Below are 26,052 nucleotides of genomic sequence, written 5' to 3' on the forward strand. Positions count from 1 at the left end.
CATATTTTGAAAATTTGTGTTACTATTTTGTTGATGGGGTATGGACGCTGCTTTTGGAGACTCAGGTTTCTAATGTGAATCTGACAAGTTTGATGTTCCAGTGAATTGAGATGTTGAGTAGCTTCATTATTTTGGGGTATTTGATCGGGTGTAATCTTCAACTTGTCACAAATACAAGTCAACATCACCATTGCTTGATTATGATTTAGATCCACCTTATTTGAAAGGATTGCATGATCCTTTTTAAATTCGTTATGGTTCTGCTCGAGCTGACTTTCTATTCTCTTTGTTGTATCCTAGAGCTCCTCGATTTTTTCACCATGTCCGGTCACCTTAGTCTCAAGATCTATCAATATTTTATTAAAATCGGCCATCGACATTGATGAAGACATTGAGCGGGTATGAGGTGGAGTATACTTATCCAGCTTACCCTTTTTCTTAACTTAACCCTAATAATTAATTTTTTTTTAAATATATAATATATATTTTAATTTAATAATCTAATATATATATGATTGGATATATAATTAAATTATATAATATTTATATAAACATTAATTAAAATTTATATAATAAAATTATATGGCATAAATTTTGAATTAATCAAAATGAAATGGCAGTCGGTGGATAAACATGACCAGAGGGTCAACGGCCACATCGGTTGGCAGGCAGACGTTGGCAGATGAAACGATGGCTCAGAACAGTGACAGAACCAATGGTGGATCGATTGTCGGAAAACAGCAGCAGAGAGAAGCAATGGTCGGGTTTGGAAAATCACAAGGCCAACAGTGTTATGGAGGTGGAGCACGACAGCAGAGAACTGAGGGCGGTGGTCAACGGGATAGGAGACAGGGAGACCGGGACAAAGTGCGGAAAATGATAGCGAGAAATAGGGTATGTCGACAGAACAGTGAGGGACTTGTAGCAGTGGTTGCAGTATGACCGATGAGAGAAATACAGCAAAAGGACAAACCGGTGATTGTTTCAGTCGAATGATGCAGCGAGCAACAGCGTAGTGTGGGGGATGCAAAACCCACTCTGATACCAGCTGGAGTGAATAAACTCAACATTAGACAGCGACATATATACATACATACATACATACATATATATATATATAAAATATATATCTATATATATATATATATATATATCTATATATATATATATATATATATGATGAATGATGTTTGTTTACAATGAGGTCCTTGGCTTATACATTGCCATGGGTGCCTTTTCAGGAAAGGGCATGATCTATGATCGTGCCCTTTCATCAAATTACATTAAATAAGTTTTACAAAAATATTTTTTACGTAACATTCATATTATCAGCAGTGTGCGCTTTTACTACCATAGTAGCAAGATTCAGCTGTATTGGCCTTTGCTGTATAGAAATTTGGTATTAGTATGAAATTCAGTGAATTTTCAATGCAATAGAGACCAGACAACTTAATTTTGATTGTGTTTGATAATATATCTCATGTACTTGATACCCATTAATCCATAAACCCAGAGAACAAACAGCCCAAAAAACTCATAAATATTAAAGACATCTATAAATATAAAATAATTGCAAAATTTTCAAGAAATTATTTATTTATTCTGATTTATTGAGCATTCTTGAGGATAAAATTCTTCTAAAATTTGGAACAAAATACATATATTTGTATCTATGAGATGGATACTTCCCATATTGGAGTCGTACTGGATTTTTCCATTACATATTTTTTTCTGTATCAAATTCTTATTCATATTCAAATTTTGCAACTAAGTTTTGCAGGTTAACATACTCTGTGGTTGGTATTTTGATTGGTGTCTTCGGCTTAAGCTATCTAAAATTTTGGTTAAATTCCTGAGTGCAGAATCTGCTTACCATGGTCTGATTTTGACACAACCCTCCCCCACTGGGTCCATGGGGCAGCACTCTTGGCAACCTCTTGTCGCCGCTGACAAAGGGGGTTGCTGGCAGCAGCGTTCTTGATACTTGTAGAGCCTCTACATCATTGGGTGCATCAGTTTTCCACAATGTGTGCACACTTCAGCAGCTGATGCATGCCAAGAATTCCAACAGGCATCAAGACCACGGGGTTGAAGGGCTAGTGCCATGGCAGCTTCCCATCATTGATGATAGGCAGGGGTGTGGAGGCAATATCCCTGACAATTGTAGCCTCTCTACCAGTTGGTGCATCAATTTTCCTTTACAATGCACACTTCAGCAACCTGTGCGTGCCAAGAATTCCAACAATCATCAAGACAGTTACATCTACACACTAAAAGCAACACATGGCACATTGGGAGACAAACAGTCACTGACAGTTATAGAACTGAACTGCCTTTGGAAGCTGAATGCGAATTTCATAACTACTATGTAATTTTGTTTATGATAGGCAGATATCAGAGCTTTTCTTCCCTTGTCATGATCTCTCTCACGGAGCAATGTATATATCTTTCAAACAGTAATACAAACACTGTTTGATCTATTTCTTTCTGTGCATTTTGCTTCAATTTTATCCATGCTTCCGCTTCCCATAACTTAATCAGTCCCACACAGTTAAGTTGTCCTCTGATTGGATCTTGGAATCAGGATCATATAGTGAAGCATTTGTTTGATGCTTCTAGAAGGTCACTAAAAGCATCCAAATATGGCAATGAAATCCTGGTTTCTATAAAAGAATTTGTATATAAGCATTCATAAATTGTAACTGATTTTCTAAAAGCATGATGTGATTATAATTGAATACATAAGTACCTTAGGGTAGGTTGCAACAGAAAATAGAAGCAAACTGCAGGCCAAGCATCCAAGCAAGGGTAAAAGTATGTGGCAAAACAAAGATAGGGTAAAACGCCCAAAAAAAGGAATAAGTGTTTTAGTAGTTACTGTAAGATAATTGGCCCATAAAGAAATCTATAATGCAAATCCAAAAAAGCAGAGAATTGGAGAGCTACTTCAATCAGATCAATCATAAAATCTTCCATAACATATAAGAGAACTCTTGCTATTAGCTTATGTAAATATTGAAAACGACATCTAGAATTGTACAATTAAGTAATAAAATGACCTGGATTCCTGACACAGTAAAATATGGTATCTCAAATTTGACGCGAATTGGTGCCTGCCTCTCCGGGGCTGCCTCTTCAGCAGTGACACTAGGAAGGACAAATTCAGCCCTCAGCATGTATTCCTGGAAAAAAAAAAATCCTAGATGATATGTCAATCAAAAAATCAAAACCAATTTAATAAGAGCCGACAACAGCGATGGTTGATGTAGCAAGAGGAGAAGACCCGTGAAACTTATGAGATAAACCTTTCCACCAGGAAATGATTTAATTTTCCAAAGCAATGCATCCCTCTCTGGTGCATAAGAAGCAGAACCCATGGAGGTTCGTATATGAGGCGTGGTAGCATCAGCCGGAACAGGCAGCTGTATGTCAACATTTGTTGCTGTACTGCACAGCCAAAAAGAAAAGAGTTGAGATTAAGCAAATGAGTACATTCAAACAAACACCAGAAATCCCAAGACCTTCCTTGAGAGACATTGCATTAGATAACTGCATTTTAAGTGCAAAAACCCAAAAGATCTGACAAGATTTCAGGATCAAACAGAAAATAAATATCGTGACAGACATCAGCTAGAGAAGTAGCTTGAAACCTGCGATCTTTATAGTTGCTGCGTGCTCTCACTGAATATTCTACTCGACTTTTTGAATGTCGTTCCACTTGAGCTTCAATCCATATCAATGGCTTTACCTGAGTCAATAAAAAACATGAACATTATTTCAAGAAGGGAACTGTCAAAACACCAGATCCAAAGGCATTTTTGTGAAAATTGCCTTGATTTTGAAGTTATAGAAAAACCTGAGTGCTGAGTCTATATGTCATCAAATCAAAAGCCCCATCAGGAGGTATGAAAGATATAGTCCTATCATTTTCAAAACGAGCTAGACGAACACACCTGCGAAAATAAATCAACTGTTAAACTTTTTTCTTATAGAGAAAATATACCAAGAAAGACATCTAAAATATTTCCAACACTGCCATTTTTAAAATGAACTGTCATTTGGAAACAATATTCAAGGAATGCATCAGGAGAAAATGGGAGTTTGACTGCATACTGATGAAACTTGATGTCCTCTAGATCAATGGAACCCTTTGCTGCTCGGCCTTGAGCTTCTAGTAGCACCCTGTCATTAAGACCAAGCTTGCATTCTGGCATTCCACTGAAGAAAAGATATCAATCAGCATACAGTTAGCAGTTAGCAAAGTTCACTATCAAAATTATCATCCTTGTACAAACTTATTGTGAGTTATAAAATAAATAAATCAAATCTCTCTTGCATTTAGACTGCCCCAGAAAATTTCCTAAATGAAAAGTTAATTTACATTTTGAATTTCAAAACAGGAAACAATAATACTAGAGGTCGGAGCAATTGCATAACTCAGCTTGACTTAAGTACGTGACACTATTGCATAACTTTCACTGTGAGTGTTATAAGTTGAGTGCAATGGAACTAACAGGAAAGTCAATTCACACTTGTAATTATTTTGTGAGGAAGGCATCACTGAACGTTGCCTTGTCATTGATATTGTCCAACAAGTTAATCTTGTGGAAAAACCTTTTCACGAATGACACATCTCCCTCCAATTTACATTAGCCATATATTATCTTTCCATCAAGGATAGCATGCTGGGCAAGGATACAATAAGCATCTGTAATGAGAGGAGACGAAATATACAATGTTTGGGGAATTTATATGTTCTGCAAGAAATAAACACACAATAGTTGAAATTTATTTCAGATTGAGCATTTCTTTATCTAGTTGCATAAGTTTTAATTTAAGCATGTATATTTTGCTCCTCCTACCCCACCCTGGAACATGAAAATCCAGATTTTGAAAACATCATACTCAAACCCAATTCCACATCAACACCTGCAAACCATAGCAACCATGGTCCCGGTTATAAAAATACTCCAAGGTTCTCATTATAGATACTAAATATATTGAAATCATTTTATCTTATCAAATTCCCTCTATGGCTTTCTATTGGTCAGTGTCCCGTCTCCAATAAGTTAAATGACCATAAATATGAATACAGTTCTTCTTTTAGTGTTAGGATCAGCCATGCAAAATCTGGAAGTTAGTGTGCTTACTGATGGGAGAAATACTTGTAATATATATCTAAAACTGTGATCGAATTACTTTTGGTATCCCACTTCTTATTGTGGACTTTTTCTATAGTACAGAATTTTTTTTGACTCTGTAATCACATTGAATCACCACTGTTAAATTGCTTTTGCCAAGCAACACTAATATTATATTTTACTGTGCACATTAGCAAAAGTCTGGTCATGTTTCTATTAGCTGAGAATTCACAGTAGTTATCATTATTGGCATCCATTTGAGTCAATGTGATATGTTTATGGTCTAAGTCTGTAATGTTATCCTTCTCGGGCAGAATGTGCTGTAAACACTGTTGAGGCAATGGTGGTTAAGCTTGATTTAGTGGTCTGCTAGTGATCATTAATGTCATTTATGACTCTTCCTTAGCAGGCAGCCATAGCCCACACTAGTGGTTAGCGAGGCGGTTAAGCTGGACATAGTGGTCCCTCAGTTGTCATGAATGTCATTCATTGTACACCAATAGTGGGGTCATCAATTAGCTCACTTAAGGAGCCCGCAATGGTTGTTAGAGTTAGGATTGTGTAATCTAGCCCTAGCACCTATAAAATGTGGTTCTCACCACAACTGTAAGCATTCAAGCGTATATGCTATTCATAATTATTGGGTACAATGATAACCAGCAAACACTTGCAGGTCAACTTTTTTATGAGTTGTGGTGTGTTTCTAATGCCTTGGCGTATCTGCCCAAAAGTATTCAACAAAATGAGAAGCAAAGCCAAATTATCTTCCAATCATAAAAGTTCAGTTAAAAGTGGAAATATGACTGTCCTTGAGTTTTTTAATTTATGGACCATACATTCAGTCAATACAGCCCTAAGTTACTGATAATATATCATCTAAGATATTTAATAAATTCATAACATAAATAACTTCATCTATGCAAAATATAATAATTTAACAGTATGCCAAAAGTCACATATAGCAGCTAATAGCAAATTAAATGGTTTTCTTCCTTTCCACATGGCAGAAAAGCTACCTCAAGTAGGCTCTCATCTTCAAAGCACCAACTACATCTGACTGCACTATTTGTCCATTGCTATTCACAAGCATATTGACACTTTCCACCACATCCAAGAATACCTGAAAGAACAGGAGGATAATGCCAACTACTTAAATTTATATTCTCCATACACAAATAAAATACAAAATCAATCAAAATCTACCTCCCACCTCATTTTTCTTGTGCTGTATTCCTTCACTTCGCCATGAAACTGCATTTGTAACAGCCATTGGAGGACGTTGGGTGACTTCCATTCTATAAGCATCGGTTTTAATGAATTCACTAAGAATCTTTGCCTCTGTATATTGAGGGTATCCCAAATCCATCATTTCATCCAATAGTTCATACTGCAAGCATGCAAGAAAAACAATCAGAATGTGACTAGAAATTCAAATTTTAAGTTTTCAATAAAGAGTTCTACACATTGAGCCTTACTAACTAAACAAGAAATTAAAATACTTGCATACTAACCACCACAACAAAATTATCTCTCAAAGATTCTTCTTCCAACACTTCAAAATAGTGCTTGAAAACCTGCAGGAATCACACACATAACACTACCAAGATCAACACAGAACTGACCTATTGCTCAATTAATCCATTATCCGATATGCAATACCTAAGAAAAGTGATGCAGCATAAATAAAGATGCTTTGATGTGATGGTTTGCTTGTAGTATGCAGATTTCACACGCTGAAGATTGTAAACAGAGCAATCACATGCACACAAAATACAAACCCGTAAAGCCAAAAGCAGGTCCACAACGTCAATCCATAACAATATAAAAGCATCTTTTTTCTATTCTTGAAAATGAATCTGAGTTATGCATTCCACAAAAATATCGTTTATTGTAACGAATAAGAACTGTTCAAACTTACCTCCACAACCCTGTGTAAAAATAGCAATAAGCTAGCTGCATTGGAGTTCTGTCTTGATGCTGTCATAAGGTAAACATTGTTGTGTTGAATGAACAAATAAGTGACACCATTGTCATAAACCACAGGATTTTGTGATGCAGCATCTCCCTGTATAATGCAGCAGAAAAGGTCTATGTGAGGAATTCATTCCATCAAAAATCTCATCTATCGCAGAAGTTTCAAATCATGTGTTATTTACAGGGCTAGTTGATTTTTATGATTTCATGAAAAGAGGTTTCCTCTCAAAATGGTTGTACAACATAGTTCAATTTCCACAGAATTGATAAAAATTCAACTCGAGATTTCTCAACCAGCAGGGTGTTGATTTTTTAAAGTGCAATAGGTACAAGCACTAATTCCTGAAAAACTGATAATTACTTCTAATGACGTAATATTCTATTAGCACTTCCGGTTTATCATTAAGCAATTACACTTCAGAAATTCAACCATAAATGCACAAGGACAGTAGAGATCACAATGCACAAAGATAACACAAGATTTACCCTGGGAAGACCCACTTGGGAGAAAAACCCAGCGACCTTTTCCTTAGAGAAATTCCTCAGTTCAACAAGAAATACACCTAATTCTGCTAGTTAAGTATGATGGTCAAACTGCCCTCTTGTCAAACCCAACAAACTTGGCCCTGCCTGATATGCCTAGGCCGAAATTCAGCCTCCCATAAACTCAGCTCTTCTGCCCAGAATTTCGGCCCTGCTTCTTCGTCCTTATTCTTCTTCTCCTTCGCTTGGATGCACAGAAGATACTTTGACATGTGTGAGATCGAATTGTGCATTGTGGAGGACGTCAAGTGCCTTATATATAGTGTTTTGGCTATTATAGCTTGAATGGGTGTTCTTCACTGGGGCTGACTTGACAAGTTTGGAGCCAAAAATTCAAAATTTTCTCTTTTGAAACCGGCATGAACAACATGTCTTATATTAATAATTTCAATAGCTAACAATAAAATGACATGAAGAACATGTCTTACATTTTCCATTATATATTTCAAGGGCTAAAATATTAATTATGAAGGCTGTCCGCAGCTACAAAATTCAACACTCCCTCTTAGCTAGGGAGGTATTCATAATGACTATCAAATGTTTTCTTGTTGACAAATTTCTCTAAGAAGAGGTTTATCATTTATCAATAGCACCAACATCATCTGATTACCATAATCCTGGTCAACATCTTTGACCTATAGTAAAAATCTATAGCATCAACTAGGTACCATAATTCTGGCTGGTACCTCTGACCTATGGTGCATTATCACCATAATCTTGGTCGGTACGCCTAACACATGGTACAACATTAGCATCAAGTAGTCACCCTAATTCCGGTCCCTCTTGGTTCACCATCATCCTGGTCAATATCTTTGACTCATGATGAATCTCCAAAGGCCACACTCTTCATGAGTAATTTTGCGCTTGATGCTAAATGTGCTCGCTCAACCTATTTGAAGAGTCTAAGCCTGATGTCGAAAGGCACCCACTCAACTGAGTGATTCTTGGCCTATGGGACCATTCTTCCTAATTTTGTTCAACATTCTTGACACGGGAAGAATGATTGTGCTTTGTTGGACCATTCTCCCCGATTTCAGTTAATACGCATGATACAGAGAGAATACATGTCCCTGATGCTATCTCATTAGCACTCCCTCTCACTGAGGGAGGTATTCTCAACAAGTCCAAGCTTCTCCCTGAAGTACACAAACTTCGCTCCAGAAGCTTTGTAGGAATATCAACTCTTTGTTCATCAGTAGAGATGTATTGGAGCTTCACTGCTCCCTTTTGCAACATGTCGCGACTTAAGTGGTACTTGATCTCGATGTGCTTCAACTTGTCATGGTAAACTAAATTATCTGCAAGCTTCACACAACTTGATTGTCACAATATATCACAGGTGGTTCTAGCACCTGATCAAATAGTCTTGTGAGTAACTTTCGAAGCCAAACTGCTTCACAACTCGCTAAACTAGTTGCCATATACTCAACGTCGACAGTGTTGAGTGCAACAAATGTTTGCTTCCTGCTCATCCCTAAAATCATAGTGGAGCCCAAACTGAAACAACCTCCAAATGTATCTTTTTGTTTTCCACGCTCCCTGCCCGATCTGAATTTGTATATCTTTGCAACTGTATATCACTGTTTGAGACATATCTTAAACCATAATCAATTGTACCACGTAAATACCTCAATACATGCTTTGCAGCAATCCAATGTCTTGGTTCCGCCTAGAACTGGCTCCGGAGTGTTCACTGCAAAGCAAAATGTATAGCCTGGTATTAACCAAATACATCAAGGAACCAATCCACTTCCAGTACATGGTTGGATCTACAAAATTTGACTCAAAGTCTCTCAACTTCCTCAAATTAGTCACCATAGGGGTTGCCATAGATTTACAGTCCATCATTCCAAATTCCCAAAGGATCTTGATAATATACTTTCAATGAGCAAGGAATATTTCACCAGGTTTCTACCATACTTCTAGTCCTAAATAGTAGTGCATCAAGCCGAGATCCTTCATATCAAATTCAGAGGCCAGCTCCAGCTTACACTGAATAATGAGATGTTATACACTTGTCAGAATACAACAATAAAATCATAGGTTCATTTTTCTCAACCTTGATATATAGGTTTGGATCAACATCACTTTTGGAGAAGCCAAGTCTTATCAGGTAGTCACCAATTCGAGAATACCAAGCTCTAGGTGCTTGAGTAAGTCCATACAAGTCTTTCTTCAATTTGCAAACGTGAGACTCCTTCCCATGAACCTCAAAACCTTGAGGTCCTTGAGGTTGTTCTATGAACACTTCTTCCTTAATCACACCATTAAGGAAAACAATCTTTACATCCATCTAATGTAAATTCCAACCCATAAAAGAAGAAATAGAAATAATAGATCTAATAGTAGTGTACCTGGCAACTGGAGCAAAAGTCTCATCATAATCCTCTCCCTCTTTCTAGGAGAATCCTCTAGCCACAAATATCACCATGTATTTGTCAATATTGCCATCCACTACATGCTTAATCGTGTATATCCATTTGGAGGTCACCACTGACTTCCCTTTGGGTCTAGGCACAATCTCCCATACAACATTCTTCATAATATATTGGTATTCTTCCATCATCATGTTGTAACGGCTACAACCACCCTCCAAAATTTTGCTTTAGCTTCGTTTTGAAGCCTCTCTACCAACCTTTCACAGCAGCATGTCTTGCCTTGTCAAGCACACAAGCTTCAAAGATTTTCTTGCACAATGATAGCCTGTCCATCAAAGCTTGTTGCATTCCCCTCACAGGTTGTTTCATTGAACTTGGTCCAGCTGCAGGGTGAGCAGCTCCCTGAAGAAATTGCGCAATTCTGTCTAGCAGCCTACTGGGCTCCAGAATTGGGCAAATCTCCTGTCACTATTCACTAGAAAAATTGCGCAATTCTGGGCAGCAGTCAGCTTCTCTACCTAGAAATTGTGCAATCCCTCTAGGCAGCCAGCCCAGCTTCCACCCAGAAATGCGGATTTTTTCTTCCCAACTAAGCAAACTGTTGCATGTGCAGTTGAGTTGACCGGTTCCCTCCGGGACTGAGCAAAACTAATTTGCATGCATGGGTTGCTTCTCCCAAGGCAGCATGCAAAGGCATCCCTTGATTCAGGGATCTACTTTTATCAGTTGGAGGTTGCATGCAACGATCATTTCAAAAACCTCCCACCAAGTGTCTATCTTCCTAGATTTGTGGCATGAGCATCACATCTTCGATTTTATCAAAACTCATGAACCGGATGCTGCAAAGCTCATTCCTCACATTGACCTTGCAGCTTTGACATCCCACATTGCATCTAGGAGTCGTCGGCACATTCAGCTCAGTTGTTTTGGGGTAAGCCCGCCTTCCATGTCTTGTGTTGCATTTCTGTCGCTTTTTGTGTTTCGCTTTGTGTGAGTGTTGTCTACTTGATTTCAATGAGCGCTTGTTTTCATTTTGATGCATGTTAACTTGTAGAAGCATCGTTTCAATTTTCGTTCACATCTCACTGCTATCGCATGCATGACATTGTTTTGCACGGACAGTCACTGTCGCGATGACTCGCTTCACACACATGCATGCTTTCTCATTTTCTGAATATTGCGCTTGTTGTTTGCATGAATGATCATTCACTCTTGTTTGCACTCATCTCATCATGCATTCACACTTCTCATGTTTTCATTCACCCGTCGGCCAGACTGGGCTGCCTTGGCCCGGACCGTGCCTTGCCCAACTAGCACTGTGCATTTCCAGAAGCGAAGGCTCTGCCTTCCCTCCAGAAATTGTGCAAGTCTAGCCAAGCACTGACCTCCAGGCATGCATTGCGCAATTCTTGGAGGCAGTGTCCTGTTGGCCCCAGAAACTGCACAATGCAGTTTGCTGGTTGCATGTCACTGTTGACTGAAATTGCGCATTGTGCAGTTTCAATCCTCAGCAGGCCAGGCTGGACTATGCATTGCGCAATTCTAGCTGTCAGCTAGCCTCTTAACAACTCGGACTGTGCTTTGCGCAGTTTTGGCAGTCAATCTCCCGACCTCCCGGCGGAAATTGCGCAACCTTCATGATCAGTCACACAGGTATGTTGCAAGTCAGTTCTCAAGTTCGTTTGGTTTTCGACTGACAAATTGTTTGCCATGAGTGTTGCCATGGCTCCAAGTATCGCAGGTTTTCATCTACCTCATAGCAGCACAAGTACAATGGTTTCCAGGAGAGTAGAGTTGAAGACACCGTTCAGAGCACACTTGGGGATGCAGTCGATCAAGTGTCTATGAACTTGCCTACCCATGAAGACATCGAGTTGTTCATAGACAAGGACATCAAGATATGACGACAACAACATCACAACAAGCAGCACCATCAACAGCAGCTGAAGGCAGCATACCAGATGCAACGAACACAAGAGGAAGGTTGTTGACAACACAGAGGCAGAACAAAGTTGCAAGCTCAAGCAGATCCACTTGTGATGAAAGCAACTTTGGAGACTCAGGCTATGAGGTGACGGCGACATGAAGATCGCGTGAAGACAGAGAACGGAACAAAGAAGGAGTTGCATGTGCTAAAGCAGCAACTCAAGGAAGAACAGGAGCTGCATAGACGAGAGAATGAGTTGCAGCAGGAACAGGTACAACAAGGGGCGCAACATGCATTCACGGATGAAACTACGCCTGTACAAGTTATAGATCCATCCCAGCAACTGGCACGAAGCAGACAAGGTGAGCAATGTTGTTGATCGCATGCAAGGGAGTGCAGCCGCATGCATGTCATTGTGCGCACGCATGTGATCCCACCCATTCAGCACACTCATTGAGGCGAGGACAAGAAGCAAGTCTAACTGGAGCTGAACATGTACCTCGACAAGTTGTTGCGCACAGCCACCAGCACATGCTTGGAGCGCAGCGTAGACACTATGCATCAACATGTTGCCAGTCCGGTCGCACCCAAGGAGACCATGCACATGCTATCAGACGAGTTGGACGGAGGCGTCGTATCAGTGTACTCAAATGCAATGGAGACAAGAGTGCTTCAACAAGATATCACCATTGAGCGCACAGACATCATCACGGACGAACAAGCTTGGCGTCAGTTCGCCACCATCGACCATCACAAGGATGTCAAGAGTCGGTCTCACCTCAACGGTCCGAGTGTTAGTGATGTCTTGCATGGCTTTCTCAAGCCATTTTGTCTCACATGGGTACATGTGAAGATTGTATGTAACATCTTGTCAAGTGTAAGTTCAAGTGTCGATAGTTGAACGTAACAGTCATAAAGTAGATGAAGAGTTGTGAGGGTATATGAACTGTCACAAAGGGGAATGTCAAGGGCCACCCCACCCTTTGCTATAAATAGTCTCTCATAACTCATTGTACAGGCTTTTGGTCAACCAGATAGGACTATCTTAGAGAAAGTTTGGACAGTATTGTAACGCGCCTTGGCTTCTCCACTGCGCAGAGCTAGTATATCTCTTTCGACGAGCAGGCAGTTGTGGTTGTAACGTTCCACTATTGGAACTAGTGGTTGGACATGGATGTATTATATGATTGGAACTTACACTTCTTAATATAACAGAGCCAGCACGTTTTCATGCATATGTTGTTATTATAGTTGGACTATTCTAGTTGTTGTAGCAATGTATGTTCTTTAACTTACGAATGTGTGTATGAACTATTTTGTATGCAATTGTATGAATCTTGGTGTAGATATGTTGTTGGTTTAAACATCACTTTGGATTGCTCACTATCTTGCTTTCCAGCTAGTGATGCATCTTTGCTCGTGTGTTCCCTTCCAGGCCGAGTACTATTACAGGTTTCCAAGGGGCGCATTCACCTCACTCCCCATGTGTTAGAACCTCTCATGCACCTTCCTTGACTCGTTGTAGCTGTCACACCCTTGCTACCAATAGGGACACCTTACTTGCCTCTGTGCGAAATCGCGGTCAAGGCATTATCGTACGACCCACCACTGGGACTCCTACACCAAACGGTCTGAGGTCTAATTGGGACTTCTTATCGGGGAGGTCCCCTGACCTGTTGGCGGGTCCAACACTGTCAACATTTCTGGCACTAGAAGGAGGGCCAGATGACAAGTTGAGCCCTCATCATCTATTTTGAATTTTTTCACATCTATCATGGAGTTTGTTATAGTTCGCCCTCCGAAATGTCTGTCCAACGAACATATCTTTCACATCAAGAGGGAGTTCTAGGATCACTTGTCACAAATCACGTATGATGGTGAAGGCGAAGTGGCTTGGCCTGAGCACTTAGATGACTTCCATGCTCTCATGGAGGGAATGGAAGATTTTAATGAAACAAAGGTCTGTTCGTTGCTCGCACACACACTTTGCGACCACCCATCACAATGGTGTGGCACACTACCTCATAACTTCGTGCACTCATTCAAGCAGTTTAGCGATCTAATCAAATCCGTTTTCCACCATTTTGATCCTGAAGTACTTGATAAAAAAAATTTAAAACAACGGAAGGCCCCGCACGAATCACCTATGGAGTTTTCGGAGCGTTTCCGTCTATTCATGTTTGAAGCCCCGAAAAGTCAGATGAAATTTCAGTATCTCATGGATAGATTTGAATATTGCCTTATCCAATCTGTCAATCCCAAGAAGAAGTTCAAGCTCAAACCCCGCTCAGCATACTTCGATGATGGAGTTGCACAATCACAGACGGACACGTCGCTGTCACAAGTGACTGTCCATCGTCCCCTCATCAAACAGCTCCACCATCGCAGAGTGATGTGGGAGAGCATGAACACACATCTGTTCAACCGTCACATCCTCCCAACATCGCTCCTTCCGATTTTCGTGCAAGCTTGGTTGGGAATCCCATGGGTTATCACATGTATTTCGTACCTCAACCTCCGTCCTCGTATTCTAATCATCCTTTAGATTGCACTGTCTTGTGTTCTTCTATTCCGGACTCTACACTTGTTTTGAACGAGGATCGATCTATCGACGAAGTTGGTGTTGCACAACCAACATGCGCTATCATTCACGAAGAGTATGACTGGGAGCTTGAACATCCACCGGCAGCAGAGGACCATCCCTGTCTATTCGTACCTCCTCCATTTTTTCCTAACATCCTTGATGATCCTGCCATCCCTGATTTTTCATGTGTATCTCTGTCCACGGATGCACCCATTGTTGATCATTCGTAGGACACACCAGATGTCAGTCCATCATCTGACAACGGAGAGGACCAATCATTCTTTGAACATCCACTTGATTTTTCATCTATCTTTTCCGGAAACACAGAGGATGAACATTCTTGCTTCTCATCTACCCCTCTGTGTGATTCATCAAATCATGAGGATGCCAACCAACATCCTGAGTTTTCTGATCTTGGTTGTCGTGATCTCTTTACCTCATCATCTGATCACAATGTTGATTCATTCGTTGTTAATCCGTCTAAGCCACTGGTCTACGATGATCCATCTGTCAACGAAGTCGAAACCCCGCAGACTGTTGAGGCACTTCAGCTCGAGCTGATGGTTATGTCAGGCCCTCACTGTCTTGAGGTTGGTTTCACTTTTGATCAAGAAATTGTTCAAACATGCAAGGCTCCTCATCACTCATCTGTATGCATTGAAGATCAATCTAACACTCAGATTTCACTTCCTCCACTCGAACTGCATGATCCCATCACTCATGCATTGGAGGAATCTTACTCAGCAAGCACACTTGCGCAACGCAAGTGGTCTACCTTCCTCACGTGTGCTTGCATGTCACAATCAACAGTGTGCATATGCCTAACATCTACACGTAGTGTCACACAGCATCATGGCAAGTCCACAGAGTGCTTGTCATGCACTTTCACTCATTTTTGTTTTATGGATGCTTGTAAGCTCGGAGTGTGTCTGTCTTCATTGTCGTATCTTTCACATCTGCTGGTTCGCACAACTGGGTTGCTCGTGGACCAAGCCTTCACCAACATGGGTTAACCAATGCACCGGTGGCTGCATTGAAAATATCACTTCGCATGATCAGGCCCATGCACTGTTAGCTTAGGAGTAGGAGTAGTGTTTGCTTTCAGTTTTGCTCGCTTGCATGCTTGTTTGCATTCTTGCTTTGCATGTTTATTTGTTTGCTTGCTTGTTTGCTTAATCACTTTGCTTTCGCATTTACTTCTGCTTCTGATTGGCTTTGTTGTTTGTTTGCTTGTTTTTGTTCATAGGTTAGTTTCGCATGAAACCATGCATGACTCTTGAAACAAGCTGGGTAAAGTAGAAGAGGCCTTGTGCAGCTATCGCTACTTGGTTGTCTGTCAACCTACCTCTGTATGAAGAACTTGTTACTTTTAGTCCATGATACATCGATGGAAAATATGTACTGTTCAAAGTGAACCTTAGTGAAAACACAACGCTTGTGCGCTAACTAGTGTCACCTACTCTAGTCGGTTATTTTTGGGTTAACCCTTGTCAGCTCTGTCAACTAGAATAAGGTGGGGGGAAACCTTAATAGGCACGTCAGAGGTATATAATAAACTACTTCTCTGAAGGAACAACCTCTTATGCTCTCAATAAGTCGAGATCCCTCTTCCGCCTCTGAAATGAATAAGTGTTATGCACAGTTATGAAAAAATGGAAAAAATGAAAAGTGAAAAATGAAAAAATAAAAAATGAATAAGGCGAAAGAAGAGAAAGGCTTCCTGCGCAGAGAGGTGATGCAAGTAACTCCGTCGGGGTACTAACCAGGCTCGCTGGTAGCGGAGCAATGCTTGTGTTCTTGCGTGACTCCGTCGGGGTACTAACCAGGCTCGCTGGTAGCGGAGCAATGCTTGTGTTCTTGCGTGACTCCGTCGGGGTACTGTCCAAGCCTACTGGTAGCAGAGCAACACCAGAGATGAAACTAAGACTCTGACGACTATACTGCTTGTGCACCAATATACCCCTCAACCCTAATCGAAACAACTATGTTGACTTGTCTTGGAATGTGTGTCAATCGACCAAGAGCTTGGCAGATGCTACATCTTACAATCAAGCAAGTGTGGAAACCAAGACGAACTGAGAACTGAACAATACTTCCAGAGGTGTTAGACTTGCTTTTCACGAACAAGGTCCATTCAGAGAGCTGGAGTTCTACCAATGTGTCGCCAAGTGTTGTAGAGGCTACAACCACCCTCCAAAATTTTGCGTTAGCTTCGTCTTGGAGCATCCCTACCAACTTTTCACAGCAACATATCTTGCCTAGTCAAGTACACGAGCTTCAGTTATTTTCTTGCACAATGACAGCGTGTCCATCAAAGCTTGTTGCATTCCCCTCACAAGTTGTTTCACCGGACTTGGTCCAACTACAAGTTGAGCAGCTCCCTCAAGAAATTGCGCAATTCTGGAGGGGAACCAGCCTTCCCTCCAAAAATTACGCAATTCTGTCTAACAGCCTGCTGGGCTCTGGAATTGTGCAAATCTGCATGTCACTATTCACTGGAAAAATTGCGCAATTCCTCTAAGCAGGACTGCTCAGCCCAGAAATTGCGGAATTCTGGGCAGCAGTCAATTGCTTTGCCCAGCAAATTGTGCAATCCCTATAGGTAGCCAGCCCAGCTTCCTCCCAGAAATGCGCATTTTTTCCTCCCAGCTGAGTAGACTGTTGCATGTGCAGTTGAGTTGACCGGTTCCCTTCGGGACTGAGCAAAACTGATTTGCATGCATGGGTTGCTTCTCCCAAGGCAGCATGCAAAGGCATCCCTTGACTCAGGGATCTACTTTTAGCAATTGGAGGTTGCATGCAACGATCATTTCAAAAACCTCCCACCAAGTGTCACTCTTCTTAGATTTGTAGCATGCGTGTCACATCTTCGATTTTATCAAAACTCATGAACTGGACGCTGCAAAGCTCATTCCTCACATCGACCTTGCAGCTCTGACATCCCACGTTGCATCTAGGAGTTGTCGGCACATTTAGCTCAGTTGTTTTGGGGTAAGCCCGCCTTCCATGTCTTGTCTTGCATTTTTGTCGCTTTCTGTGTTTTGCTTTGTGTGAGTGTTATATGCTTGATTTCAGTGAGCACTTGCTATCATTTTGATGCATGTTAGCTTGTAGAAGCACCATTTCAGTTTTCATTCGCATCACTGTTGTCGCATGCATGACATTGTTTTGCACGGATGGTCATCGTCGCGGCATGAATAATCATTCACTCTTGTTTGCACTCATCTCATCATGCATTCACACTTCTCATGTTTTCAATCGCCCGTCGACCAGATTGGGCTGCCTTGGCCCAAACTGTGCCTTGCCCAGCTAGCACTGCGCATTTCCGGAAGCAAAGGCTCTGCCTTCCCTCCAGAAATTGTGCAAGTCTAGCCAAGCACTGACCTCCAGGCTTGCATTGCGCAATTCTTGGAGGCAGTGTCTTGTTGGCCCCAGAAACTGCGCAATGCAGTTTGCTGGTTGCATGTCACTGTTGACTGAAATTGCGCATTGCGCAGTTTCAGTCCTCAGCAGGCCAAGCTGGACTGTGCATTGCGCAGTTCTAGCAGTCAGTCAGCCTCTTGATAGCCCGGACTATGCCTTGCACAGTTTTGGCAGTCAGTCTCCCAACCTCCCGACGGAAATTGCGCAACCTTCATGATCAGTCACACAAGTATGTTGCAAGTTAGTTCTCAAGTTCATTTGGTTTTCGACTGACAGATTGCTTGCCATGAGTGTTGCCATGTCTCCAGGTATCGCAGGTGTTCATCTGCCTCTCAGCAGCACAAGTACAATGGTTTCCAGGAGAGCAGAGTTGAAGACACCGTTCAGAGCACACTTGGGGATGCAGTCGATCAAGTGTCTATGAACTTGCCTACCCATGAAGACATCGAGTTGTTCGTAGACAAGGACATCAAGATATGACGGCAACAGCATCACAGCAAGCAGCACCATCAACAACAGTTGAAGGCAGCATACCGGATGCAACGAACACAAGAGGAAGGTTGTTGACAACACAGAGGCGGAACAAAGTTGCAAGCTCAAGCAGATCCACTTGTGATGGAAGCAACTTTGGAGACTCAGGCTATGAGGTGACGACACAACAGGAATATCGCGCGAAGACAGAGAATGGAACATAGAAGGAGTTGCATGTTCTGAAGCAGCAACTCAAGGAAGAGGCGCTACATAGACGAGAGAATAAGTTGCAGCAGGAACAGGTACAACAGGGGGCGCAACATGCGCTGACGGATGAAACTGCGCCCATACAAGTTATAGATCCATCCCAACGACTGGCACGGAGCAGACAAGGTGAGCAGTGTTGTTGATCGCATGCAAGGGAATGTAGCAGCATGCATGTCATTGTGCGCACGCATGCGATCCCACCCATTCGGCACACTGACCGAGGCGAGGACAAGAAGCAAGTCCGACTGGAGCTAAACATGTACCTCGACAAGTTGATGCGCATGACCACTAGCACATGCTTAGAGAGCGGCGTAGACACTATGCATCAACATGTTGCTGGTCCGGTCACACCCAAGACGACCATGCGCATGTTATCAAACGAGTTGGACGGAGGAGCCGTATCAATGTACCCGTATGCAATGGAGGCAAGAGTTCGCTTCAGCAACATATCACTATTGAACGCATGAACACCATCACAGACGAACAAGCTTGGCATCAGTTCGCCACCATCGACCATCACAAGGATGTCAAGAGTTGGTCTCACCCCAACAGTTCGAGTGTCAGTGATATCTTGCATGGCTTGCTCAAACAATTTTGTCTCACATGGGTACATGTGAAGATTGTATGTAACATGTTGTCAAGTGTAAGTTCAAGTGTCGATAGTTGGATGTAACAGTCATAGAGTAGATGAAGAGTCATGAGGGTAGATGAACTGTCACAAAGGGGAATGTCAAGGGTCACCCCACCCTTTGCTATAAATAGTCCCTCATAACTCATTGTAAGGGCTTTTGGTCAGCCAAGCTTCGATAGGAGTATCTTAGAGAAAGCTTGGACAATATTGTAACGCGCCTTGGCTTCTCCACTGCGCAGAGCTAGTATATCTCTTTGGAGGAGCAGGCGGTTGTGGCTGTAACGTTCCACTATTGGAACTAGTGGTTGGACATGGATGTATTGTATGACTGGAACTTACACTTCTTAATATAACAAAGCCAACACGTTTTCATGCATATGTTGTTATTGTAGTTGGACTATTCTGGTTGCTGTAGCAATGTATGTTATTTAACTTACGCATTTGTGTATGAACTATTTTGTATGCAATTGTATGAATCTTGTTGCAAATGTGTTGTTGGTTTAAACATCACTTTGGATTGCTCGTTATCTTGCTTTCCAGCTGGTGATGCATCTTTGCTCGTGTGTTCCCTTCCAAGCCGAGTACTATTACAGGTTTCCAAGGGGCGCACTCACCTCACTCCCCATGTGTTAGAACCTCTCATGCACCTTCCTTGACTCGCCGCAGCTGTCACACCCTTGCTACTAATAGGGACATCTTACTTGCCTCTATGCGAAATCGCAGTCAAGGCATTACCATACGACCCACTGTTGGGACTCCTACACCAAATGGTCTGAGGTCTAATTGGGACTTCTTACTGGGGAGATCCCCTGACATGTTGGCGGGTCCAGCACTGTCAACACATCGCATCCTTCCAAACTTGTTGGTTCATTACTTCCTCATAGTTGGAAGGTTTAGAATCAATAGGATTAGTCATCAATGTTGCATATCCAGAATATCTCTTTCGTCGCTTGCTTTCCCTGAAGCTGCCACGTCGAGTTGCATGTCCTTTTGCTTCTTGCAATGTAGATCTAAGCCAAGCTGGCCTCTTCTTGATTTCTGGAACAACAATTGGATCCATTGGTTCACTAGACCCTTCTGGCTCTTCTTGTATATGGGATGTTTTGTAGGTTTGGATGGAGATGAACCCTCTTCCTTGGGAACTTCACGTCCTTCATCAACATCAGAGTCGATGGGAACTTCTTTAGACTTCCAATAGGCAATATTTTCATCAAAGATAACGTCCTCACTGACTCCAACCTATCATTGTCCAGGAACATAAATTTTATAGGCCTTTGATTATGGTTGTATTCAACAAATATTCCTTTCTTTCCTGAAGGCTCTAGTTTCTTCCTTTTATTGTTGGGTACATGTATGCAAAGTGGACAACATATGTTGGAAATCCTAAGAGGGGGGTGAATCAGTATTTTTTAGCAATTAGTAACTTATTAACCTTTTTAGAGCATTAATTAATCTTTGGCATCAATTCAAAACATAAATAAGCAGTAGACAGTAGACATGAGAAATTTTAGGTGGAAACCCCCTCCAACACAAAAACCACCGAACGCTTCTCTAATAATTTATGAGTACATCAAATGCTTCAACTCCAATTGGAAAGGGGACGCCCCAACTCCCTATTACTCTAGAAAAGCATTCAATTTTCCAGCTCCAACGCGTTAGTTTTATCAGCAATCGCTGAAAGGGTGCTCCAACACCCTAGCAAGCTCCAACTTTCCCTAGCACAACCCTACCACCTTGAATTGTTTTCAGGCTCCAACCTGAAGGTGACTTCAATCACCTACCTAGCACCACCCAACCACCCTGAAAATGACAATGTATTTTGACAAACTATTGTGGGCTCCCATACCAGGGACAATGACCCACTTTGCAATGAGCCCCTGTAATAATATTATAATGAAATCCCAACAAAACCCTAGTTCAAACCTCCTACTTGTTTATTGCCAAGTCATGTTGTACCTAATGTTGCTCAATTGTCCCTCTGTTCAAGTCCTTATTTGCATTGATGACACAGTGTTGCTTCAACCCTTAATGAATGAATGCTTGCTAGAAGATTAGATGCTTGACAGTTGTGTTGATGCCAAAAATTTCTCTGTATACAAACAGGCTGCAAATTGGTGGTGATGATACATTTAATGTTGTCGTAGTGTCCTAAATGAAACCCTATTGTCTGCTACAGAGCACTTTGATGATGTTCAATAACTGCAATCTTCTTTCTGTTGAAGGAGTACAATTGTACCTCTGACTTTTGACTTGAGATCTTGAACAGTTTATTTCAAACCGATGACTTTGAGAAGTATCACAAATACATATATTGTACTTTCACTTGCTCGTTTGTGCAACAATGAATGGTCACCAGATACTGCTATCACCTTCACTAGATAAATTTGGTCTTTTATCTTATTGAAACTTCAAATTCTGACTTCTAAATAGCAGCACTAAACTATGATTATAAAAATAACAATTGCCAAAGTAAACCATACCTTTGACCATTGTAGGATACTTTAAAGGATGTTTGAATGTTGTCACTGAATTGATTTGGTGTTGCAATAATTCTTAGTGTGGTCGACTTGACTTCATCTTGGTTAGCAGATTCATGAATAGGTATATGATTGATCGACAAGCCACTATTTCATGTTGTAGTTCCTATCTAGGAAAAAATGTTACTTGTAACTATTCCAACAAGAAGAATTTATTATTGAACAAGCATTGTTGCTTCAAATCTCCAGACTATTGGCCATACACTTTAATTCATTGAGGTCAGCTAAAAAGGATGCATATAGTAAGTGTATATATATGATTGTCGTAGTTGCCAACACATAAGTGATAGTTATAGTATTCTAAGTTGAATCTTCGTTGGATAAGAAGAACACATACTTTTGCGTTTAGTAGACCCACTCCATAGGATTAGGCTGCAACAATGCCACTACAATTTTTTAGAACTGGACGAAGATTTCAGTATCAAAAGACCTTTAAACTACTTCATATTTGTATCATGGTGGCTACAGAGATTTGGCAATTAGACCATGATTGTTCCAACGAACTTCAGTATTGCTTCTTTAAATAGACTATACCCAAGCCGTAGATGTAATCTCACAAGCATAGACTTCAGAAAATAGAGCTTAATAAGAGATAAATGACGCAAAGATTCTGGATACAAAATTTGATTTTGTTTTGCACAGATAATACTTCAAAATTCATCAAGGGTCCGCAAAAGATCTCAAGTAACCAAGCCGCATAAAATAATGAAGTTTTCTTCACAATATTTGGATGCCCTAAAGAAAGTCGAGCCAAACAGCAGATGCTCAAACAATTAATAACTCCTTCGCTGACCTTGAGCCTCTACAATCACAAAGTACATCTGTTGTATTAGGATTTGATGCCCTAAAGAGGGTCGAAGTCCTTGCTCCTGCAACAGAAGACAACAAATCCCACAAAACAAATCAAAACACCTTAAACCCTCTCATCTGATCTGATCAACACAGATCAGGGCTGAATAATAATTTCAAAACAATGTCACAAGATCATTACGTTAAATTACATACTTAGGAGGTAGGATACATGCCTTTTTACAGTTTTTTGGTGGGGAGCTTCCATAAGGTAATTGAATTGCCTTTTGGGGGGAGAAATTTGAACTTTAAATTTAATTTGTAGAGGGAAAACTCCTTTGGGGTTTTTGAATTCAAAATATCTTTAGGACCAAAACCCCTTCATTAGATGCCAAAGAGGAAAACCCAGTCAAACTCTTCCTCTAGTAAAATCAAATCAAGTTGAGACAAACCAAGATCATTTGACATAGACCTTTCTCCATCCATCAAGTCAGCATACCAAATAGATAAGTCATCTTCATCATCAGACAACTCTTTAGGAAGACTTATCTGTTTGGTAGCCTATCAAACTGTGACAAGTTTACTTGCTATAACCAGTTGTTGGAGCCTCCACTAATAAGCCGACATGAACAGTAAAACGGGTCGACTTCATATAAGGCTAGGCCGACTTGATGGATGAGAAGCAAGGTCTAATTTTGACATAAAAAATATTTTTCTTTCTTTGACACAATGAACCCAAGAAGGGTTTCTTACATAATAACTTTGACTTTGACTCAACAAAAATCCTAGAGCACTCAATGGGTGTTTTCACCTATTGACCATTGACCCAAGCATGAAACCCATGCTTTAATAAGTCAATTATTTTTACAATAATTTATTTTTTCTTTCTTATAACAAATACAATTATGAAGACCAACACTAGTTACATTCTTCAACAGGTTTCCGATGTATATTCTCTTTTTTTTATATTTCTTGTTCCTTTTCTTCCTCCTCTTCACAATCTATGTAAAATAATTTATTCTCATCACACTTATGACCCTTAGTGTATTTGTTATCACAACTGTAACAAAGCCCTTTTGCTCTTTTTTCCTCCAATTGTTGTGGTTTCAACCTTGTAGGTTGTGGGAGGCTAGGAGCAACAACACTTCCATCTTTATAGTTGTGAGTGGTAGACTTCCTTATTGCCATAATTTTGCTTTCAACTTTTCTTGCCACCTTGAATGCCTTCTCCAATGAATTAGGTTCCCAAAGGCAAACCTCATGTTGGATGTTATCCTTTAAATTCCCTATGAAGACATCAATCCTATGCTCCTTTGGAATATCATTTACCTTGATATTCAATCTTTGGAAGTCTTCAATGTGTTCCGCCACTGAACCCTTTTGTTTGAGATTTATCAATTGGCTAAATAAGGTATTTCTCTTTGTATCTTCATAATGTGCTACCAATTCTTTTGCAAAGATTGTCCAAGTGACAATTGATTTACGAGAACAAAGCCATCGATACCACACAAACTATTTTCGTTCTAAATATAAAGATGCAAATGATACATTTTGTGTGTACGACACATCATTTAGATCAAAGAATTGCTTCATCTGTATTATCCATGTTATCGGATCCTTGCCATCAAACTTCCTCATATCTATCTTTGGAATGTGGTGGGTCTTAAACCCAACATTGGAGTCTCTAAAATCATAATTCATATTCCTTTTGTCCTCATCATGATTTTCATGGATTACCTTGTCACCACTAGGAAGCCTTTCTTGCAGCAACTTTGTCAAACCTTCCTTCAACCCTTCCATCTTGACATTCATCATTGCTTCCACATCTGATTTTAAACCATCCTTCAAACCTTCCATGTCCCTTTTTATTTTTACTTCTAAACCATCCATCTTAACATTCATCATCACTTCCAATTCATTTTTTGTTACTCTTTGTGAGAGCGAAATTTGTTGCACTTGGTCTCGTAATTTTGATATATCATGTTGCATTTCTTCTTCTTTTTCATGTGTCACAGTAGAACTTTCTGGTTTCTTACTAGGTGTATCCCTTTTTTCGTTTCGAGGCATTTTGGAATCAAACAACAATATCTATGCTTCACTATGTCCTTCGAATCACTTCAAACTGATTTTTCAAACAAAAGTTATGCAAAATTTTAAAAAATACACAGTTTTTTGGCTTTTAGGAGCTCAATCTTGAAACTGTTGTATCTCTATAATTTCGGCCTCCCAAGCTCTGAAATTTCATCCAATGGTAGCCCTCTAAGTCTTCTTTCCAATGCCACAAGTCAGACCAAGATTGGATTCTTCAAGATAAATTTATGCCAAATCTCCCACGATGACCTGATTATGGACTAGTTCAGTAGAGCGAACTTGTACAGGATGCCACATGTCATTGTTTCAGCCTTCGGCTGTGCAATTTCAGTCACTTTTTATGAAATTCAAATCTGATGCTCGAAGAGAAAGTTATGACGATTTTTCCTAGGTCACATGTTTGAGACTGAATTCTAGAGCATGTAGAAACCCTAACTTCTTCACACCATCTCAAAAAATATAACAAACCGAGATCTGAAATTTTTACATGAAGTTCACAAAGATTTTCACTCCATGTGGACAAAATTTTAGCATTTGAAGCCTCGTAGGAAAAAAATTACAGCGAAAATTCCAAGATGACCTGTTCGAAGTAGCGAAACCTTAGACTCCAAAGCTTTAATACCAAATGTTATGCAACCAAATCACAAAAAAAAAAAAAAAGATAGATCAACGACTTGAAAATTAGCCTCTTCGAGGGGGCAACCTCATTTACATCACATAAATGAACAATTCTTGGATGATACAAATGACAAGACCTCCTTGGTATATATAGGAGTCTAAAGGGTCACAATATAATCAGAGCCTACATAACAATAATAATGTAAGGGCACAACAATAACAATATGGGGGCTACATGGGCACAACAATAATAATAAGGGGGCTACACTAACAATAACAATAAGGGGGCTACACTAGTATTATAGGGACCTTACGAAATCTAGCAAACTTTTCTTCTTAAGAGAAATTTTTCTTCACCAATAATTATAATTCAAAATTATTCTAGGAATTTGTGCCAAAATCCAAATCAAAAATACTAGTCAAACCTAGTCAAAATATCAACCAATCAACACTAGTCAAACCTTTCAAAATAATCACTTATGTTCAACTTTCGTCCTAGTCAATAGTCTCATGCGGTCAACTTCAAGTCTGTGGTTGACTTCTTGCGGTCAAACTCGTGATCAACCCTGCAGTCAAAGCTCAGTCAAATTGTCCTCTTTACGATCAAATAGTCCAGATTTTCGTCAAACATAGCCTCTTTTCTTGGTCAATGTCAGCAAGAAACTCAGACAAATGAAG

The 26,052-nt window shown here is 40.4% G+C and overlaps 1 protein-coding gene across 2 annotated transcripts in view; it reads right to left on the reverse strand.

Annotated features, from left to right (window-relative positions):
• Nucleotides 1-26,052, reverse strand: part of LOC149225723 (AP-1 complex subunit mu-2-like) — a 60,095-nt gene that overhangs the window by 17,706 nt on the left and 16,337 nt on the right. The window contains exons 2-10 of one of the 2 annotated variants that reach the window (XR_016247697.1): nucleotides 7,060-7,206; nucleotides 6,653-6,715; nucleotides 6,352-6,528; nucleotides 6,158-6,261; nucleotides 4,114-4,218; nucleotides 3,857-3,953; nucleotides 3,651-3,748; nucleotides 3,284-3,447; nucleotides 3,060-3,182 (exon numbers count right to left, since the gene is read on the reverse strand). Coding sequence is in view for 1 of the 2 variants with exons in the window: in XM_089377295.1 (XP_089233421.1) it covers nucleotides 3,060-3,182; nucleotides 3,306-3,447; nucleotides 3,651-3,748; nucleotides 3,857-3,953; nucleotides 4,114-4,218; nucleotides 6,158-6,261; nucleotides 6,352-6,528; nucleotides 6,653-6,715; nucleotides 7,060-7,206 (1,056 nt within the window). In the remaining variant the exon portion in view is untranslated. The remainder of the gene's footprint in view (nucleotides 1-3,059; nucleotides 3,183-3,283; nucleotides 3,448-3,650; nucleotides 3,749-3,856; nucleotides 3,954-4,113; nucleotides 4,219-6,157; nucleotides 6,262-6,351; nucleotides 6,529-6,652; nucleotides 6,716-7,059; nucleotides 7,207-26,052) is intronic. The other variant, XM_089377295.1, reaches the window with a different exon arrangement.

The sequence above is a fragment of the Pinus tabuliformis genome, chromosome J (genome assembly GCF_031772625.1).
Source record: "Pinus tabuliformis cultivar Carrire ecotype Pingquan chromosome J, CPIR1, whole genome shotgun sequence".
NCBI lineage: Eukaryota > Viridiplantae > Streptophyta > Pinopsida > Pinales > Pinaceae > Pinus > Pinus tabuliformis.